We start from the raw sequence: 22,731 nt of genomic DNA on the forward strand, positions 1-22,731 counted from the left end.
CATGAACTTTCCAGCTCCCATATGCCCTCATCCTTCTCTGGTCTGTCAGGGCTTATACTACCCACACCAACATCAGGCACTTCATCATGGTGGCCTTGCATTGTCACCACTATCTCCTGACAAGATAGTCAGACCTCACAGACATAAAAAACAAACTTATGGTTTCCAAAGGGGAAAAGGGGGGAGGGATAAATTTGGAATTTGGGATTAACAGGTACACACTACTATATATAAAATAGATAATCAACAAGGACCTACTGTATAGCACAGGGAACTATATTCAATATCTTGTAATAACCTATAATGAAAAGAATCTGAAAAAGAATATACATCCTTATATATAACTGAATCACTTTTCTGTACACCTGAATCCTTGTAAATCGATTATACTTCAACAAAAATAAATAAATGAATATTTTTTTTAAATGCAGTCAGACCTGAACTCAACTTGGACACTTACTAGATGTGTGACCCTGGGAAAATCCTGCAGCCGTGCTGAGCCTCAGTTTCCTCCGTAGTTACCATTTATTAAGCTGTTACTTCAGTCACTGTTGGTCTTGGGGCCGCCATGTACCGCAGCACAGGTTGTGCACTGCACAAATCTAGAGGGCACTATTAACACTGTAGTGTCATTGAATGGTGTTGCTGTACGCAGTGGAAACATAGGAATTTTCTTGAGAAATACCAGAGATAATATATGTTTGTAAAGCTTACAGGGTTTAGGTTACGAAGGGCACTCCTTTAACATGAATTCCATTCCCTCACCTCTTATCTCATGACCTCACCTGAAGTATAAGCCATCAGCAGGCAGGGAGGAAACGTAGATATTTAATCCCCCAAACACAGCTCAGCAAAGTGCCTGTAGCACCAGGGTGATAAACAGGGGCCCTGGGGTTGGAAAGACCCAGATTCAAGTACTCATCCTGCCACTTTTTCACTGTGTGATAGTGAGAAAGTCTTTTCACCCTTCTGAGGCTCACTTTCCTCATCTGTAAATTACAATAACAAGGGTCCATCCTAGGATGAAATGAAGTAACTCACTGAATTACAGTCTCTACCCTAACCACATACTACTTGTCCTGTCACTTACCTAATTTTTTCCCTCAAAATTGACTCAACTTTTTACTTATACAATGGAATCATGTCTATACAATGGAATCATGTCTATGAAATCATGAGTTTGATATGCCAGCAATTTTTTTCTAATGCCCTACAAAATAAATACAAAAATATTGTTTAATTAGGGCTCACTAGCATACTACCTAAAATCTTCTCACATAGAATCATGTGATAAACCTACCTCACTTTAAAACAGTCCATGGCAATAATGATGGTGGTAAAAATAACACGTATAATGCTTTACACTGTGCCCAACACTGTCTAAATGTTTTGCAGATAATAACTCACTTAACACTCACAACAACACTATGATACAGGCATTGTCATTAGCTTGCATTTAATAGATAATGAAATGAAAGCATACAGAGTTTAAGTAACTTGCCCAAGGTAACATGGTGGTGGAGCCAGGATTCAGACCCAAGCAGGTTGGCTCCAGAGTCCACGAATTGAAACCTGTGCCATCAAGTTCATTGTTTACATCGCCACCATCCGCTGATACTTGTGCAGTGCACAACCTGTGCTACTGTATATGGCAGCCCTGAGACCAACAGTACATAAAGTAAGAGCTCAATTAATGGGCGTCACAACTACTGCTCCTGTTATTGCTCTTCTTGAGTTCATATAATTATCATCATGGGATAATTAATAATAATAATAATAATTAATAATAATTTTCAGGGAGAGAGAAGGACGTCACTTACCGATTATATATCCCATAACCTTGTGGTTGTATGATGGCGGAGACAGCCACCACCAGCGCCGGGAGCCCATAGCCAAAGGCACAGAGATACCGCATCTTGATGTTTCGAGAGCTGAAGTAATTCACCACTTTCAGGTTCCTGGCCATAAGGAAGAGCATCACAGCCTCCACCAGCATCCAGAAGAAGCAAGCGAGGAAAAGGTAGTGCAGAAAGCCCGCGATGATGGCGCAGCCCATCTGCAGGGAAGAATCAGGCACGTTCAGGATCCCCTACTCCTGAGAGCAGGTTCAGAGGAAGAGGACAAAGGAGAAGCTACCTTTTTTTTTTTTTTTCCTTATCATTGTATTATGGTGCTTATTGATAACACACATAAGGGATAATGTTTAGTGATATGGTGTTTATTTCTGGTGCTATAATAGGTGCCATCAGAACAAGCATTCCCAAACTTTTAATTTATAATTAAATCTCAGAACATGGAGATAAGCTAAATTCTTTATCATGTCTCTGTTCTTGGAAGTTGTCTGTATCATGAAGAGGAGCAGAAATTAAAAAAATAGGCTACTTAATTTGTCTCTTCTCACCTCCTATTTAATCTGTCTTAGTTATAATACAAACAGTGGAAGCTGCTTTAATGAGTGCTACCTCCTCTAGGTGACTAAAATTAGGAAACTAGTTTTGCAAAACAAACTTACCTTGTACCAAGAGTACAAGGTAATGTACTAACGAGTCTTTCCAAAATTTCCTAATACATCCATAATCTCAACAAATCTTTTGTAACTGGCACTTGATGTTGTATACATTATCAGGAGAAGCTACTTTGATTGGAGTTCCCCAAACACGGCCCCTTCATTCATTCCACAAATACTTATTCTTCACCAAGGTGGCTCCATCCTTTTGGTAGGGTAACCAATCATCCAGCTTTGCCTGGTTTTCTCAGGACGTATAACTTTCAGTGCTAAAACTGGGAGAGTTTGGGGGGAAACAGATATATGATCACCCTTCTTTAGGGGATGGTTGAAGATATGGGGGAGGGGAAGGGGTCCACAAACTACAGCCATGGGCTGGCTGCCTGTTTCATAAATAACATTTCATTGACATACAGCCACCCCCATTTATGTATTCTCTATGGCTGTTTTCACACTAAAACAGCAGAGCTGAATAGTCACAGCAGAGACCATAGTATCTGCAAAGCCAAAAATATTTATATCTGCCTCTTTACAGGAAAAGTTTGCCCACCCCTGGTCACGTGATGAGAGTGTGGTGCGCCACTAGCCTTTAGTTCTCAAGAGGTCTGGAAAGCGAAGCATCCCGCAGTGAGAGGGGTAGTTCTGCATCAAGAATGATCACCCCACCTGAAATGTCAGTAGCGCTCCCTTTGGAAAAACCCTGAGAGCCTACCGTTTCTGGCACAGTTACTGGGGTAAATTGGCCAAAGTTCTTGTTCTCACGGGGCACACGGTCTCGTGGGGGAGGTAGATACACCATAAGTAAAAGAACCCAAAAAATCAATATGGTTTCAAATAGGTGCTGAGAAAGGAAGCAAAATAGAGTGACAACTGGAGATTATCATACTAAGTGAAGTAAGTCAGAAAGAGAAAGGCAAATAACATATGATACCACTTATATGTGGAATCTAAAATATGACTCAAATGAACTTATCTACAAAACAGAAACAGACTCACAGACATAAAGAACAGACCTGTGGTTGCCAAGGGGGAGGAGGGGAGGGAGAGGGACGGACTAGGAGTTTGGGGTTGGTAGATACAAACTATTACAGATAGAATGGATAAACAACAAGGTCCTAATGTATAGCACAGGGAACTATATTGAATATACTGTGATAAACCATAATGGAAAAGAATATAAAAAAGGATGTACATATGTGTATAACTGAGTCACTTTGCAGTACAGCAGAGATTGGCACAACATTGTAAATCAACTATATTTCAATATAAAGAAAAAAGAATTTCTCCACTGTAGCATTACTGATATTTGTAACACTACTGCCAGATAATTTTCTGCTGGGGGCAGGGGGGGGCGGCTGTCCTGTGCATTGTAAGGTGTTTACCAGCATCCCTGGCCTCCACCCATTAGACGCCAGCAGCCTCCGCTCCCAGGGGTGACAACTAACAGCGTCTCCAGATATTGCCAAGTGTCCCCTGGGCGGGGGTGGAATCATCCCAGGTGAGAACTAATGGCTTAAAGAGTAGTAGGAGGGACCACTACAATATATAACATGATCAGGGAAATGATTTTAAACTGAGACCTATCACAAGAAGGAGTCAACTAGGTGAGAAGCTGGGGGACGAGTATTGAAAGAGGGCACAGCACATGCAAAGGTCCTGAGGTGGGAACTAGCATAGAGGGAGTTAGGTAAGGATGAGCAGAGGCAGATTCGGAGATGATGGGGCTGGATGGGGACACAGCCTGAGGGATATGAGACCTGATTGTCGGTCTTGTCTACACCGGTGAGGAAGAGAATCTTGGCCAAGAAGAGGCACAGGCAGAGGTGCAGGTGGAGGTAGGTGTTGTGGTTTCGGATGGTGCGACACAGCAGGAAGGTGATGATGGCCACGGTGAGACACACCAAAGAGATGATCATGCCCACGTGGCTAATGATGTACAAGGTGAACTCCATCTGTCAGGAAAGAGATACACTGTTGGTCTCAGAGAAGGACCAACATACCCCCCAGGCAGGAAAAAGAATTATCCAGACTCCTGGCTTGGGTATATAGAGCTTGGAGGCCTTTCCTCCCTCTGACACTCAGCGTGAACTAGATATTGTTCATCATTATTCTTTGGCATCCATCAGCACCCATTCTCACCCCTGTCCTATGCCCCGTTCCAGGAGGGCAGGACATTTACGAATGACATTTCTCATAATCTCTTGGGGTTAAGGTCCTGAATGTCATTTAGGTTCTCCAGTGAGATGTATGCATGAAGGTTTTGAAAGGCAGGATGGAGGCAGATACCAGCTTTCTGCAGACAGGAGTGAGCTGTGGCTGGACTCCACCTTCCGACTATCCAACCTTTAATCTTTAATGTCGTGGATGTGGGGTGAAATGACAGCTGCAATTTTTGACCTCTGGATTATGGCTGCAGAGGGGTGATCTTGAAGCCAAAATCCAAATGGCAGCCCCCTGACTTCAAGTCCTCCATCCCTTCCTGTGATTCTGTGAGCATCCAAGTCCCTGTATTAAATACTTTTCTGCTTGAAATACCTTGAGTTGTTCCTGTTTCCTGCTCTGAACCAGGACTGATAATAGGTGTTCAGAGATGCCCCAACTTCTGGGAGTAGAAATGACAAGTTGAGTCCTTCTCTATGCCATAATTTGTAATTAATTTTAAGTTTATTTTGGTGTTTTCTGTGTGTTAAAGATATGCCAGGCACCATCTCATGAGCTCTTCTCTATGATATTGTGATGTAGCAGTTAAGAGAACTGACTACAGTTTTAGCTGTCTGAGCTTGGGCAAGATACTTAACTGCTCTGTGTCTCAGTTTCCTCATCTGTTAAAAAGAGGATACTAATAGTAACCACCTTATGGAATTGTTCTAGGAGGATTCAATGAAAATACTTAAAGTGCTCACAACAGTGCAGGAAACATGTATGATATAAGTGTTAATTTTCATCATTCTTTTTTCTTTTTTTTTAATGAAATGTTGATGCTTTTTATTTTTTGTTTTTATTTTTTGTTTTTGACTGCACCTTGTGGGATCTTAGTTCCCTGACCAGAGATTGAACCCAGGCCATGGCAGTGAAAAATGCCAAGTCCTAACCAGTGGACCGCCTGGGAGCTCTCACATCATCATTTTTTACTTGTTCTCATTTATTTATTTATTTATTTAGGCTGCATTGGGTCTTTGTTGCTGTGCGTGGGCTTTCTCTAGTTGCGGTGAGTGGGGGCTACTCTTCATTGTGGTGCGCAGGCTTCTCATTGTTGTGGCTTCTCTTGTTGCAGAGCATGGGCTCTAGGCACACGGGCTTCAGTAGTTATGGCATGTGGGCTCTAGAGCGCAGGCTCAGTAGTTGTGGCACAAGGGCTTAGTTGCTCCACGGCATGTGGGATCTTCCTGGACCAGGCCTCAAACCCATGTCCCCTACATTGGCAGGCGGATTCTTAACCACTCCGCCACCAGGGAAGTCCTTCTTGTTCTCATTTTTAAGGTGAAAGAACTGGGCTCAGCTCAGAGAGGTTGAGTGACTTGCCCATGGAAACACAGCTAGGAAGTGAGAGAGATGGGGCTTGAAACTAGACTAGTCTTGCTTTGGATCCAATACTCTTAAGTTCTAAGCCTTACATGCCTCTAAATAGCATTTAGGACCTCCCTGGCAGGGAGATTACCTCCCACCTGGTAATATAGACAAGGATACTCACCACAGCACTAATGTCTATTCTCTCTACCGAATCTAACCCCTCACCAAGGCTTATTTCAGGTTCCATCTCCTCCCTGATCTATCCCCAGTTCTCACTGACACAACTCTCAGTTCCTACAGCACAAATTCTTGCACCATTTACAGGCAGACCTCAGAGATATTGGAGGTTCAATTCCAGACCACCACAATAAAGCCAATATTGGCAATAAAGTGAGTCACACGAATTATTATCCCCAGTGCTTATAAAAGTTATGTTTACACTACACCATATTCTATTAAGTGTACAATAGCATATGTCGAAAAAATGTACATACCTTAATTTAAAAATATTTTACTGCTAAAATATGCTACCATCATATGAGCCTTCGGTGAGTCGTAATTTTTTGCTGGTGGAAGGTTTGAAATATTGTGAGAATTACCAAAATATGATGCAGAACATGAAGTGAGCAGATGCTGCTGGAAAAATGGCGCCAATAGACTTGCTCAGCGCACACAGGATTGCCAAAAACCTTCAATTTGTTTAAAAAAAAATAAGTATCTGCAAAGTGCAATAAAACGAGGTTTCATGACTAGACTGGCTGCTGAGCTCCAGTCTCCCATCCTGCAAAATGGGTCTAAAAACACTTAAAACAAAGAGTCCAGGGCTTCCCTGGTGGTACAGTGGTTAAGAATCCGCCTGCCAATGCAGGGGACACGGGTTCGAGCCCTAGTCTGGGAAGGTCCCACAGGCTGCAGAGCAACTAAGCCCGTGTGCCACAACTACTGAGCCCGTGTGCCACAACTACTGAAGCCTGCGTGCCTAGAGCCCGTGCTCTGCAACAAGAGAAGCCACCGCAATGAGAAGCCCGCGCACCGCAACGAAGAGTAGCCCCCGCTCACCCCAACTAGAGGAAGCCCGCGCGCAGCAACGAAGGCCCAACGCAGCCAAAAATAAATAAATAAAAATTTAAAAATAATTAAAAAAATAAAAAATAAATAAAGGGTCCAGCCCATAGGAGGTGCTCAGTAAGTGGGGTCCGTGATTGTCATCGTGCCTGCACCTGTTTAGGGTCATTTATCATTTTATATACGAGAGTCATGGCTTCCCAACCAGACCATGAATTCTCTAAGGGCAGAAGTATGGCACACACCCCTTCTATCCCCCATAACCCCTTCCCACAACACCCAGTGCCACGAGAGGCATACCATGGATGTTTAGTCAATATTTTCCCATTGGATCTGGGGAGCTAGAGTACAAAGTATCAGTACTGACCGTGAGCTCCCCAGCAGCCATGATGACGGCCAAGTTCACCATTCGATTACAGCTGCAGCCAGTGTGCGTCTCAGAAACTTCAAGGATCGCACAGCCAGACGGTGTCCATCTACCTCCTTCCACATCTGTGCTCCAGGAAACGCAGATGGGACTCTCAAAATTCTGCTTTGGCTGAAAATTCAAAGGCTTTGGTTACCTGAGAATCCCTCTATTCAAGAATCCATTCAGGATTCAACTTGATCAACCTCAAGAAGATGTGGGTATGTTCTGTAGGGAAGGGAGAAAAATGCTGATATTTCAATGTGCAATAATGAAAAGAAATGTCTTGGGTGCCAGGCCTGTCTCTACCACTAACTTGGTCATAACTAATGTAAATATCCGTGTAAATGTTCCTGCATCAACATGACTTAATCTAACCTAAACCTTGCCCGCTGATGAATGGGAAAATGCCACATAGAAATAGGAGAGCTCATTTTTCTAGTGGTGGATTTTGGGAAGTGGCTTGAGTTATCAGAAATTGTTCACACTTGCTGCTTTAATGGGTCCCCATCAAAAATGAGAGTTAAGCCCACTTGAGGATGAGGAATTCTCAGAATGCAGATGGGGGTCCAACGGAAACCTCTTCACAAACCTCAATGTTCTCCAGGGTGTAGATGACTGGTTTAGAGAACCCATCTTTCTTCTCTCCTGTTATGATGCCCCCAACAATGCGAGAATTCAACTTCAACTTCCTCTTGGAGTTGGCCAAGGGGATCTGAGGGTCTTGGAAGAAGCGCTCATCCAAAATGGACTCCATACCCGCCAAGGAGACAAAAGCCACCCCGTTGATCCCTGCAATTTCCCCCAAAAGAAAAAAATAAAGGGGAGGAATCATTTGCTCAGTAGTTATTATAGATGACCCAGCCCATCCACTCACATACACACTTTCATATCCCACGCAGCTCTGCACCACTGGCTTGCTCTGAGAATTGAAACACCAGTGGACTTCCAGGTAGGTGAGCCTCACCAGAACCTTTAAAAAAAAAAAAAAATCTCGAGGTGCTATCACCTGGAAAAAATCTTGGCTACATTTAAAAATAAATTTGAATTTGTGTTTTTAAGGGACAATTCAACTCAGCCGTGGGAAATAAGTTCCCCTCCCACATTTATGGTTATTCTTGTTCAGTCTCTTTGGTGGACTTCCGCTTTCAATGTTGGTCTCCAGGGATGTGCCCTAGCCTGTTCCTTGTGCCCTCCAGACAGCATATAGATCAGGGAGTGATGAACAGTGACCTACAAGCTAATCTGGCCATTGCCTGTTTTTTGTAAATAAAAGTTTCATTGCAACACAGCCTCACCCATTCATTTACATATTGCTTATGAATGCTTTTGCACTACGAAGGTAGAGCTGAATCGTTGCGACAGATTGTATTGCCCTCAAAGCCTAAAATATTTACTAACCATGCTCTACGGGAAAGGTTTGCCAATCCCTGATACAGATTAGCACTGTTTGCTAGAAATATCGTGTAAGCCACACATGCAATTTTACATTTTCCAGTAGCCACATTTCAGAACAGTAAAAAAAAAAAAAAAAAAGGTCGTTTTAATTATATATTAACTCAATAGCTACAAAATATTACCATTTCAAGATGTAGTCAATATAAAAAATTATTAATAAGATATTTTACATCCTTCATCTATGGCACCAAGACTTTGAAATCCAGTATGTATGTCACCCTCACAGCCTAACCACACTTGAAATGCTCAATAACAAAACATGACCAATGGCTGCTGGATTGGACAGGAAATGTCTTGGCACTCCTGTACTGTGAGATTATTTTTTTTAATTAATATTTTATTGGAGTACAGTGGATTTACAATATTGTGTTAGTTTCTGCTGTACAGCAAAGTGAACCAAACATACATATACATATATCCACTCTCTTCTAGACTCCATTCCCAGAGATTATTTATTTAATGTCTGACTTCCCTAGCAGATGGCAAACTCCCTGAGGGCATGGGCTATTTCTGCCTCTACCATCATTTTTTTTTTTTTTTTGGCCACGCCTTGCGGCATGTGGGATCTTAGTTCCCCGACCAGGGATCGAACCCGTGCCCCCTGCATTGAGAGTGTGGAGTCTTAACCACTGGACCGTCAGGGAAGTCTCCCTCTACCATCATTGATTCCCTCACTTCTTGGCACAGTCTTGGCACCTAGGAGGTGATCAATAAATATTTGCTAAAAAAATTAAAATTAAAAACAAAATAAATACATGCACCCACCCCAATGTTCATTGCAGCACTGTCTACAATAGCCAAGACATGGAAGCAACCTAAATGTCCATCGACAGATGAATGGATAAAGAAGATGTGGTGCATATATACAATGGAATACTACTCAGCCATAAAAAAAGAATGAAATAATGCCATTTGCAGCAACATGGATGGACCTGGAGATTATCATACTAAGTGAAGTAAGTCAGACAGTGAAAGACAAATATCATATGATATCGCTTATAGGCAGAATCTAAAAAAAAATGGTACAAATGAACTTATTTACAAAACAGAAACAGACTCATAGACTTAGAGAATGAACTTATGGTTACGGGGGGTGGGGGAAGGGCGGGGAGGGATAGATTGGGAGTTTGGGATTGACATGAACACACTGCTATATTTAGAATAGATAACCAACAAGGGACTGTTAGAAAAAAGTTTTTTAATTTCAAAAAGGTTTAAAACGTAATAAATAAATAAAGAAAGAAATATTTGCTGCTTGAATGCACCATAACCACCCTCTCTGATTCTCAGGAGTGGGTCTGTACCTGTGGATTCAGATTGTTCGACTGTGGAGCACCAAATCCTCATCTCATCCCCTTTCGCTTTCAACTGAAAGGCCTCATTCTCTTCAGTACATCCTCTGTTGATAACTTTGCTCTCAATGTCTAAACGGGAGAAAGGGAGAATTTGCAGGAGGTCACCCAGAAAGTGGGTCTTGAATTTGGTTTCTGGCCAAGAAAGGGACGCATCCCTGGTTGCAAGAGAAGGAAAGGACAGACTGAACGATTGGTCATGGGAGAGATCCTGAGGCCCTTGATGAATGACAGGAGGATGGTAGCACCAAATAAATGAGAAACCCAGTTGTAATTCTAGGAGTGAGGGCTCCCATCTTAGGGGATGCATCAGGGAAAGATGGGCTTGAAGTCAACAATGATGGAAAGCAGCAGAGTCATGACCCTCTGACTACTCCAAATTTAGACAGGTTTTCCAAAGCCAGAGGAAATTGAAAGAGTCTGGAGCATGCCCAGCGTAGCGGACAAGAAGGGTCCAGGTTCCACAGTCACTAACTAGGAGGTCCAGCTCCGCCATTCACCAGCTGTGTAAACTTGACCAGTGACTTAACACCAATGCCAGGCACTCGATAAATGGGAGATGTTGTCAAGATAATTGGACTTGCTTTGCTGTACGTTCAGAGGTTTGAAACAGCTGGGGAAATGGTATATGAGAAAGCCATGGAGAATCACATTGCCACAGTCACCCGTCTAAATCAGCCCCTAGGTGTGACCTTGACACGAAGGATATGTCCTACCTAAGTAGTCCGTTTGAATAGTCTGACTGACATTCGCTGAGGGTTTCAGCAAAGCTGCCAAAGTGGTGCTTTCCACGCTCTCCAGTAAGACTGTGGCCAGGGTAGATGTCTTCTCTTTGGTGAAGTTGGACCATGTGGATGTTTGTTCAATCACAGAGGCAAAGCTCTCAGCCGTACTCTGCAAGGAAACGTGTGTTTGCTCGCTCTCGCGCTCTCTCTCTCTCTCTCTCTCTTTCTCTTATCAATGAAACAGCAGCTGTCCCCTCTCTCATCAAGAGAATGGGTTGACAGTCTAGGGTAATGAAGAATGTAAAAGGACATTCACTCAGCCTCCTTTTCCTGATTCAAGAAGCCCCCCTGGGAATGCAAATTGGTGTAGCCTTCATGGCGTGCAGTAAGTCAGCACTTGTCATGGCATAAATTGCACATACCCTTTTGACTCAGCAATTTCCCTTCCAGGAATCCCTCCCGCAAGAAATACTTAAAAATTGTGCAAGGATCTTGTCTAATGATGTTCATTTCAGTGTGGTTTGTGATAGCAAGAATTCGGAAAGCCTGAAGGTCCAACTGATTGGTTAAATAAAAGATGATAAAATCATATCATGGGATAGTATACAGCTGTTAATAAGAGAATGACTTAGTATATCTCTATATATTAACAAGCAGAAAGGTCCATGAGCTACGATTAAGTAAAGCAAATTGCAGAATCACATGCTATATTATCTCCTTTCGTTTAAAAAGAACAAGTACTTTAATTTAAAATTGTATATTTATGGTATTTATGTTTCTGGCACTAATTGAGATTTTAAAATAAATATAATTAATACTTATTATGAGCCAAGTATTCAGTGCCTTATATATACTAACTTATTTAATTTTATGAAGATACTTATGAAATAGAAGCTATTATTATTTCCATTTTGGATGAGAAAACAAAGATACATATCTAGTAGGTGGGAGAACCAAGATTTGAACTTTGGCAGTCTGGTATCAGAGGTGGAATCCTTAATCACTGCTCTAAACCACTCATAGTAGGTACTCAATGTGTGTTTCAATGTGTGTGTGTGTGTGTTATACAAGCATTCACAAAGTAAAAAAAGATATGGAAAAATATGCATCTAAATGTTAACATTGGTTATGTCTAAGGAATAGAGTTAAGGAAAGACTAGCAATAATAATATTAATATTAATGCTAATACTGTTTCCTTGATTATTGATTATTGTCAATAAACTGACTATAAAAATGTAATCCCTACAAAAAAATATGAAAAGAATTCACAAACTCACAACCTAATAAATGAAGGGAAGAAATTAGTTGAATCCAATCCAATGGTGAAGGAAATTAACTGAAATCTTAGCAGGGAAACCAATTTCTATGTATCCAAATTTGATGATAAGAAGATGAAAAGAATTTCAATAAAAACTGGATCAGAGTGAAACTTGAGAGATGTTTGTCTGGGGAAAACAGGATGCACTGAGTTTTGTAACCATATCCCAAATGAAAGGCATGAGTTTGGGGTCCCTCCCCACCGACAGAGCAGAAAAATCTCAGCTAGAATCATCCTGAAAAACTGTGGTTCTCAATTCTGTGGCTGATGAAATGTCATCAAAATCCCCTTTGACATTAAATCTATTCTTCTTAGCTAGGAAGTTTATTTTATATCCTCAGGAAAGAGAAAAAAATTGCAAGCAAGCTAAAACTTCATAGTGGTAATTCTTTTGTGTTAATTTTAGAAGGTTTTGTAATCTTTGGCATAATTTGGAAATCTGTTGTTTAAAAGGCTGGAACAATTTGACACATTAGAGAAGCAGACCAATTAACCACATGATTTCATGGCAAAAAAGCAATTAGACGTGATTTTAATATGAACAATTTAAGAGAACATGACTGTTGATACACCGTATTACACGTTTTTTAAAAACTCTGAATTATTATATTTATGCACGTGACTGAGTGGATTTATGAATCCCTTAAGGGCATAGTGACCTTGCCTTTTAGGTTTGTAAATCTTCCTCATTAAGTCCTTAAAATCTGGGGAGAAATGAGAATATTTGTAAACATGGTAGAAAATGTTTGAGGGAATTTAAATAAATTTGTTGAAAGGGTTCATTGTTTATACAAATTTAATCTGAAAACCCTGTGAATGAGTGTACACTTCATGAATAAATATGTTATACTAATAAATTAATTTAAAATTCACCAGAATACAAATGAAAGTGTTATTCTTATTTTCATACAGATTTATAAATGAAATAACAACATCCATAAGTTGCAACTTAAAGTCTTAAGAGAAACTATTTTTTAAAATCTGCAATTGTAATGACCTAGTCATCCCACTTCTAGGTATTTACCCTAGAGAAATGAAAATTCAAGTACACACACACACACACACACACACACACACACACACACACACACATAAATGTTTTTAGTAGGTCTATTGATAATCGCCAAAAGCTGGGGTGGGGATGGAGGAATGAAGACATCTTGGTCAAGTGGAAACAGCTCAAATATCCTTCAAAGATGAGTGGATAAACAAACTGTGGTCCATCCAGAAAATGGGACACTACTCAGCCATAAAAAGGAGTGAAGCACTGACACATGCTACAGTGTGGATGAAGCTTGAAAACATGGTGCTAAGTGAAAGAAGCTAGACTCAAAGGGCCACTTATTGTGTGATTCCAATTTATCTTGAAAAGACAAAACGATAACGACAGAGAAACAGATCAGGGATTCACAGGAGCTAATGGTGGAGGGAGTGAATATCTGACTATAAAGAGGAAGCCCAGGGCTTCCCTGGCAGTCCAGTGGTTAAGACCCCGTACTTCCACTGCAGGGGGCACGGGTTCGATCCCTGGTCAGGGAACTAAGATCCCGCATGCCCCGCTACACAGCCAAAAAGTTAAAAAAAAAAAAAAAAAAGTTAAAAAAAAAAGAGGAAGCCCAGTGGAGTTGGTGGGGGTGGAGGGAGGAGAGGAGGGTCAGGGGAGAGGGATGGAACTGTTCCGTTGTCCGACTGTGGTGGTAGTGACACAAACCTACTCAGGTAATAAAACTCACAAAACTGTACAGTAAAGGGCAATAGTCCTGCATGTTCATTTTTCAGACCTTACAACTGGAGTAGATTAAACGTTAACTCACAACCCATTCATGATAAAGAGGATTTTTGTGCACCCGAAGTGTGCCCCCAATATGTTTGAAACTCGAAACATGATTATGAAGACTTCATTGTTACCTTCAGAGAGACGACGGTGGTTTTGTTTTTACAGACATCATCCAGAATGCTGAGGGTGGCATTCATCAGTGCACAGTAGGAAACCTGTATCCCAGAGGGAAGAGCATTTGTGAGCATAGGTCAAGTGTGCAATGTACAAACTGAGCCATCGAGCCCACCACATGGGGTGGTCCTGAATTCCTGATGTGTCACAAGTCTCTAGAATTCTCAGGGAGATAAAAACTCACCTTTTGATCAGAATTGGAATCATAGCATCTTTCTCTTCCATAAATAAGAAAAGAAAACATCAACCAACAGCAAAACTATTGAGTGGGGTGAAAAGACCAGTGGTCCAAGTGGACTATAATTCAGCCATGAGAAGGACTGAAGCACTGACACAGCTACAACACGGATGGACCCTGAAAGCACGATGCTCAGTGAGAGAAGCCAGACACAAAATGATACATAGTGTGTGATTCCATTTATATGAAATATCCAGAATAGTTAAATCAATGGAGATAGAAATTAGATTACTGTTTATCGGGGGCTGATGCCAGGGGAGAATACAGAGTAACTGTCAATGGGTACATAGGGTTTCTTCTGGGGGTGATGAAAATGTTTTGGAGATAGAGGTGGTGGTTGCACACCATTGTGAGTGTACTAAATGGCTCTGAATTGCACACTTTAAAATGGTGAATTTTATGTGTATTTCACAATTTAAAGGAAAACAACCGTGAACCAAAGTGCATGGGAATTCCAAAGCTAATTTACAAACTCATATTTAATATAGTGACATCAATACCTGAAGATGCTTCTGGAGTCTTTACTTACTAGAATGACTTCATTAGAGAATCAAGACATCCAAATTCCTCTGCCTGGCCTGGAGGCTGTGTATCACCCATCCCATATCACACAGATGCAGCACATACACCTTCACTAATAGTGAGACTCCAATACCGTTTCTTCTTGTAGTAAACAAATCCCCAAGTTTTAGATAGACAAATGTCCTTCCTTTCCAGCTTTCCTTGAAGCTATGTGTAAGCAAAAGTGATACTGGGTCATACTCTTAAAGGGAAGGACTGTGCCTTTCACTTCCCCTTCTCTTCTGCCCACCAGCTGGATTGCAGACTTGATGCCAGGAGCTGGAGCAGCCATTTTGGACTAAAATGAGGGAGACTTGTGTTGGTGATGGCAGAGTACTATGAAGCCATCATGTCAGCTCTCAGCAGCTTATACTCAGACTGTTACAAAGAGATAAATAAATTTATATCTGGTCTAGGCCACCGTATTTTTTGACTTTGTTAAAGCTGCAAAACAACATTCTACCTAAGTGCCTTCTGGGAAAACTTCAAGAACTAGGAACCTTCAAAAATACTTACATATTCAGGCTCCACTGCTGCTCCCACTTGGCATAGCTGGACCCGCTCATTGTTGGGTATCACATCTTCTTTACACTTGAAGGGAACCCCTAAGAAGAAAAAACAAAAACAACCAAATCAAACTTAATCACAGCAAGATATGACTAAAAGGCAAGTCTGATTTCTTCACCCCCTGCTTGAAATCCATCCATTGTCATATTATACAACAGTGGAAATGAACAAACTACAGCTACACGCTACGTCAGTGACTCTGAGAAGCATGATAGTAGGTGAAAAAAGCAAATCAGAAAAGACTATACATAATACGATACCATTGTTATAAAGCCCCAAAGCACACCAAACTAAGCAAGGAATGTTTAGAGGGGGAATATTTTAAGTAGGGGAATTACAAAGTTCCATGTGGTTCCCTCTGGGGAGGAGTCAGGGATACGGAGCAGGGAAGAAGCATGTAGGAAACGCAATGGCACTGATGATGTTCTAGTTCTTAGGTTGCCAAGGGCCTCAGATATACTCATTTTATTATTATACTTCATTGCCTCCATATAAGTTATCTATACTTTTAATATATCAAATAATCCATAATTTAAAAAAATTTAAACCTTTCAAACTTCCCCATGGATTGATGCTTCAAAAATAATTTATCGAATGAGTAATTAATGAATGAGTAAATGAACAGAAAAAGAGAGAATATGTGGATGAGGTAAAAAAAAGAAGAGGGTCCAGAGGTTGGGAAAAGTGAGGATTCTACAACCAAAGCAAGACACAGATTCCATTGCCAAGACATGCAAGGAGATGATTACTTTTGCAGCTGAAGTTGCCATATTTCCAGGAGACTTCTGGATTGGGATGAAAGCCCACCATGCAGCCACAGCTGTAGGAGCCCAGGGTATTGGTGCAGACAGAATTTGGACCACAGGGTGATGGATCCTGGAGGCATTCGTCAATATCTGCGAAGAACTCAAGAATATCAAACAACTCAGAGGAGTAAGGAGATACTTCTTTCCAGGGATGTCCAGCAAACCCTCCGCTCACCTATGCAGTCCACTTTTTGGTCTATGGAGTTGAGCTGTCCATTGCTTGGTGCAAAGCCAAGGTGGCAGGTACAAAAGTAGCTCCCGGGGGTGTTGGTGCATGTCGCATTGAAAAGGCACTTATCAAGGCACTCATCAATATCTGTGGAGTAGAGAATGGGCATGAGGCCGAGTGGGCCACCAAGCCAACAAAAATCATGCTTCGCCTTCCAAAGCAGAGAGTGGTCGCTAAAACATGGCATCCCAACCAGGAACTACATTTCCCAGAACCCTCTGCATCTAGCTGGGATCATGTGACTAGCTTTCACTTATGGGAACATGACACATGTCACTTCTGGGCCAAGGTGGTTAAGAAGTGGGTGTGCCTTTTCTCTCTTTCCCCACCGCTGGCTGGAACCAGGAATTCTAATGCCCTAAGGGATAGAAGAACCAAGAGATACAAGGAGACTGGACACCTATATCACCTTGTGGAGGGAAGCTGCCCTTTGGCCAAGTAGATCCATATTGGATTCATATGAGAGTAAGAAATTTCTATTATGTTGAACTAGTGGTTCTCAACTGAGGGAGATTTGCCCCTCTGGGGACCTTGGTCAATGTCTGGAGACATTTTTGTTGGTCGCTGGGATCCAATGGATCAAGGCAAAAGATCCTATAATGCACAGGACAGTCCCCCAGAACAAAGAGCTATCCAGCCCCAAAAGTCAATAGTACCAAAGTTGAGGAACCCTGACCTAACTAATCTCCCTCAGAGGGTTTCTGAGCCAGCTGCCATGCTCTGAGGAAGTCCAAGCAGCCATGAGGAAAAGTTCATAAGGAAAACTGAAGGGCCAACTGAGCTTCCAGCCAGAGACCAGTGCCAACTCCAGCCATGTAAGCAAGGTCATTTTGGACCTGCCAACCATCCTAGTGCCCCAGAAACACCATATGGTCAACCCACAGAATCATGGGCAAGAACAATTGATTGTTGATATAAGCCACTACATTTCAGGGTAGTTTGACATCCGCTGAGAAGTCCCCAAAATGGCTGGAAGAGTTACCTGTACACTTGAAAGCCTCAGGTTTCTCAGGGCTCCACAAATCAGGTGAAAAGAACCCTGGCAGGCAGGAGCAACTGTAGTTTCCCAGGATGTTGGTGCAGACGGAACTGGGACCACAAAGTGTAGAGTTCCTGGAACATTCATCCACGTCTAAGCAGAAAATCAAAAGGATGAAGGATTCTGAGGTTACAGCAGGAGTTCATAGCCCTACCACTGACCTAAAGACAATGGGTTTCCCCAGCTCCTCCGGGCTCACCTTCTTTTTTTTTTTTCCCCCCCTGTGTAATGTCAGTCTTTTTTTTTTTTAAACATCTTTATTGGAGTATAATTGCTTTACAATGGTGTGTTAGTTTCTGCTTTATAACAAAGTGAATCAGTTATATGTATACATATGTTCCCATATCTCTTCCCCGCGCTCACCTTCTTAAACACATTTGCATCACTATGAAAAGGAAACATTTAGAGGCATGTGTATGACCCATGCAAATCTTCTGATGAGACTCCCCACAGCTCAGGATAGAATCCGTACTCCTCATTAGACTATATAAGACCCTGAGAGTCTGTTCCCAGCTGAGCTCATCCTTTCCTTCTAATCTCTTCATAATTCATGATCTGGATTCATCAATTACCTGTAGGTTCACAAAGGCTCATTCTCTCTCACCTGTGTTCCCTCAGCCTCAAACTCGTTGATGAATTTCAATTCCTCTCCAAGAAATCACTATATCAGAGTGGAGGGGTAGAGAGCATGGACATCTTGAGTTCAAAGCCTGGCTCTGCCCCCTTATAATCTGCATGTTACTGGGTGCTATGGAGTGAATTACGTCACCCCCCCCCAAATTCATAAGTTGAAGCCCTACACCCCAGTGGGATGGTATTTGGATGTGGAAAATAATTAGGTTTAGATGAGGTCATGAAGGTGGGATCCTCATGATGGGATTAGTGCCCTTATGAAAAAGAAGAAGGAGGAGGAGGAGAGGGAGAAGGAGAAGAAACACAAGAGCTCTCTCTGCCATGGGAGAACACAGCAAGAGGGCAGCAGTGTACAAGCCAGGAAGAGAGCTGTTTCCAGAACCCTACCATGCTGACACCTTGATCTTGGACTTCCAGCCTCCAAAACTGTGAGATAATAAATCTCTGTTGTTTAAGCCCCCCAGTCTCTGGTACTTTGTTATGGCAGCCTGAGCTGACTAATACACTGGACAAGAGAATTCATCTCCGTGTGTCTCCGTTTCCTCATCTGTGAAATGGAAGTAATCATAGAACCCACCCCATAGTGTTGTTCAGAGGATTTCGTAAGATGATACATTATCTTTAAACACTCAGAACAGAACCTGGGACAGAGCAAGTACTATGTTAAGTATTCGTTAACTAAAATAAAAAGTTAATGGCAAACGTGTTGAGCTTTCTCTGTGGCAGGCAATGAGGAAGATCCTTTACATGCATCCACTCAACAAATGCTCACAGCAGCCCTGTGAGGTGTAAACTAATATTTCCATTTTTCAGAGGAGGAAACTGAGGCTTCAAAATTGTGCAAAGTCACATGGCTTGTGAAAGGCACAACCGGGATTTAAATTCAGGTTCTGTCTGGCTCTGGAATTTTTACATGACAGCTTTCCAGGCTGTCTTGAGTCTCAGAGACTGGAAATTTGGTGATTAAATTGATATCTGTCCTGCACAAGCCCACCCTGAGTTACCAGCAGGTGTAGCCTCATTCAGAGGCAGCAGATCATGGTGGCTGAGGTATGAAGTCACACTAGGCATAGTTCTACCATGACTCTCTTATTTCCTTTCTATCTGACCTCGGGAGAGGTGATTCCACCACAATGGAGGCTCAGTTTCCTCATCTATAATATGGGTATAAAGTACCACTGATAGCATCAGGTTGTTGGGACGACTGAATGAGCACATATATGGAAGAGCTTAGTGCCTTGGCTGGGATCCTACCTTCAGGACTGTGTACGTGCTGTTCCCCCCTCCTGGAACACCCTTCCCCAGATAACCCGTATCTCACTCCCTTCAGGTCTTTTCTCAAATATCAACTTCTCAGCATGGCCTTTCCCTACCACGCTATTAAAACTACAACTTCACCCTCGAGTACTCCCTACTCACCTGTCCTGCCTTCTTTGTCTTCATCTCCTTTAACTATCCCTGACCCACAATATGTCCATGAACGTATTTTGTTTGCTCCCTATCTCTCCCCACACTGGATGATAAGTTCCATGAGAACAAGTACTTTTGCCTGCATTACACACTGCTGTATCCTCCATCCCTGGAAGAGTGCTTGGCATGTAGTAGGTGTTCAGGAAGTGTTTGTTGAATGAATGCATGAATGAATGAATGATTATTGGCTTCAGCTTTGCAGATGAGGGCTTTGAATTCAGCTGAGACCCACCTCAAATCCTCCCCCACCACTGCTGTCTTTGCAAACAGATTGGACTTGATTCCCCAAGAGACCCATGAACCTACCTTCACAAGTCTCTCCCAGGCCCTGGAAACTCATCTTTCCCCTGCTGGATTCAAATCCTGGGTTGCAGACACAAGAGTAGCTTCCAAGACTGTTGTGGCAACTTGAATGCTCTGGGCAAGTTCTGGGATCAGCACATTCGTCCACATCTGGTGAGTGGAAATGGAAACTCCGGTCAAAGCAGAGGAAGCAGCGAGGACAGGAGACTGCAATCAGGAGATTCACTCCACCTGTTCTCCACCTGATGCTCCCCAATACCCAGACTTTCCCCTTCTCTCCAAAGTCCTTGCAGTTAAGCATGGTCTTGAGAATAATGTTGGCCAGCCGTATGCAAGCAAAAAGGTGGCAAATAGTCTGAAGCCACAATGATCATAGATCGCAGAAATGGCTGTCATCCTTTACTCCTCCCTGTGTCCACAACTTCGGATGAGGTTTGCGCCGTACCATGCGACATTGCCACTCCTCTCTTTAAGATGTGGAGTTTGTTTCCCCAGCCCTTGACTGTAGCTGGCTCTATGACTTGCATTGGTCAATAAATATGGCAGAAGCAATGTGGTGCCAGTTCCAAACTTAGACCTCGAGAAACTTACTTGCTTCTGCTCATACTTTGGACCCCTTGCCTCTGCCATATGAACAAACCCCAAGTTAATTTAAAAAAAAAGAAAAAAAAGACAAGGTGCAAGAGAGTTGGATCATCCCAGATGAGCCCCAGATATGTGAGACAGCCCAGCCAAGATCAGCAAAGCTGACCCACAGCTGTCCACAAACACATGAACAAGCCCAGTGGAGACCCAAAGAACTGATCAGCAGAGCCCAACATAAACTGCCAACATGTGGAATCCAGAACTAAACAAATGGTGGCTGTTTTAACCACCAACTTCTGGGGTGATTTGTTACTCAGCAATAGCTAACTGCTACAAATAGATCAGAAAAGTCAGAGATGACTTCAAATGTCTCTAACTCCAAACCAAGGGGGTATGTTGAGGGCTTGATCACTCCATGCCTTGCTTGATAGAGTCACCGTCCCTTTAAATAAATAATAGTGCTGCAGCAAACTCAGGAAGATGGAGCCCTTGTCTCTTGGTGAGAATATTCTGGCTGCAGTGCAGAGGATAGATTCAAGGGACCAACACTAGAAAAAGGGAGAGACTAGTGAGGAGGCTGTTGCAATAATGATGAAACCTAAACCAAGGATGGAAAAGAGTGAAGAGATTCAAGACATATTTAGCAGGAATTTTGCCCAATGACATGATGACTGATTTAATATGGAAGGGGAGGGAGGATCAAGAATAACTCTCAGGTCTTCATTCAAATACCTTTCAGGGAAAAGTTCTGAAGTTTGGGTCTGAGCTCTCCCCAGGACAGAGTTTATCTCAGCACTACTGACACTTCGGACCAGATCATTCTCGGCTGTGGGGAGGCTTTTCTGTGCATTGGAGGATGTTCAGCAGGATCTCTGGTCTCTACCCACCAGTTGACAGTAACACAAACCACCCGCCTCCACCACCAGTTGTGACAACCAAAAATGTCTCCAGACATTGTCAATATCTCCCCCCCACAGGGTGGTGAGTGAATCACTCTAAGGATAGAGCTCCCCGTTACTCTCAAATACTGCCTGACCCACTGCTTAACTCATAGTAGGCCCTCAACGGGAGTTCAAATTCAGGTTCTTCTTCTTAATAGCTGTGTGTTCTTGGACAAATGACTTTACCTCTCTGAGCCTCGACTGGATTATTTCTAAAATGAGGATCATAATCCCTGCCACATAGGATCACTATATGAAGTCCTTAATTAATCGAGTAGGTAAAGCAGATCAGGTTCTCTATACCTTCACAGATGGAGTTGTTAGAGGTGAATCCAACTTGGCAGCTGCACCTGTAGCTTCCCAAAGAGTTGGTACACTCAGAGTGCTCTGGGCAGACCCCACTGTAGAGGCATTCATTAATGTCTGAGGAGCAGTGGAGGACATTGGAGAGACAAAAGATTAGGTGTCTATGGTTAGAAACACAGGTACCGAACTCAATAGGAGCTGTCCACCAAAGACGCATGCCTGAGATCCTGAGCGCATTACCTGTACAGGTGAAATGACCTGGCTTTCCTGGGTTCCAGTTATTTCCAGTGGGAGAAGAGAAACCAGGCAAACAGTTGCACTTATACCTCCCCGGCAGGTTTCTGCAGATTGAGTTAGGACCACATGGTGGGTGGCTTTGAGAACATTCATCTATATCTGGAGAGAAAAAGAGTCAGAGTGTTACAAATTTTCTTCATCTTGTGAAACACTTTGTATTTTCCAAAGTTGGTTGAAACAATGTCTTCCATCCCATATGCCCTTAATTCAATGCCCTTTCATTGGTATTCCCTCCATCAAGCCCTGGGGTCTATATTTCCTCCCCTTGAATCTGAGCATGCTTGTGACTATGGTGGTGGTGACACTAGGTCCTAAACATACCATGTAAGTCATAAAAATGTCACACACTTCCACCTTGTTCTCTTGAGATGCTCATGCTTGACTCAGCTACCACACTGTGAGGAAACTCAACCAGCCATGAAAAAGCAGCCCACGTGGAGAGGAACTAAGACCTCCAGCCCACA

The 22,731-nt window shown here is 42.5% G+C and overlaps 1 protein-coding gene across 1 annotated transcript in view; it reads right to left on the reverse strand.

Moving 5' to 3' along the window:
- The window catches only part of ADGRE1 (adhesion G protein-coupled receptor E1), a 48,934-nt gene that overhangs the window by 11,632 nt on the left and 14,571 nt on the right, over window positions 1-22,731 (reverse strand). The window contains exons 4-17 of the mRNA XM_068534982.1: window positions 22,211-22,366; window positions 21,968-22,087; window positions 20,142-20,288; window positions 17,676-17,825; window positions 16,640-16,780; window positions 16,408-16,554; window positions 15,608-15,696; window positions 14,250-14,333; window positions 11,014-11,191; window positions 10,250-10,369; window positions 8,080-8,279; window positions 7,449-7,619; window positions 4,264-4,458; window positions 1,821-2,056 (exon numbers count right to left, since the gene is read on the reverse strand). Of these exons, the coding sequence (XP_068391083.1) occupies window positions 1,821-2,056; window positions 4,264-4,458; window positions 7,449-7,619; window positions 8,080-8,279; window positions 10,250-10,369; window positions 11,014-11,191; window positions 14,250-14,333; window positions 15,608-15,696; window positions 16,408-16,554; window positions 16,640-16,780; window positions 17,676-17,825; window positions 20,142-20,288; window positions 21,968-22,087; window positions 22,211-22,366 (2,134 nt within the window). The remainder of the gene's footprint in view (window positions 1-1,820; window positions 2,057-4,263; window positions 4,459-7,448; window positions 7,620-8,079; window positions 8,280-10,249; window positions 10,370-11,013; window positions 11,192-14,249; window positions 14,334-15,607; window positions 15,697-16,407; window positions 16,555-16,639; window positions 16,781-17,675; window positions 17,826-20,141; window positions 20,289-21,967; window positions 22,088-22,210; window positions 22,367-22,731) is intronic.

This window comes from Eschrichtius robustus, chromosome 2 (genome assembly GCF_028021215.1).
Source record: "Eschrichtius robustus isolate mEscRob2 chromosome 2, mEscRob2.pri, whole genome shotgun sequence".
In the NCBI taxonomy this organism is placed as follows: Eukaryota; Metazoa; Chordata; class Mammalia; order Artiodactyla; family Eschrichtiidae; genus Eschrichtius; species Eschrichtius robustus.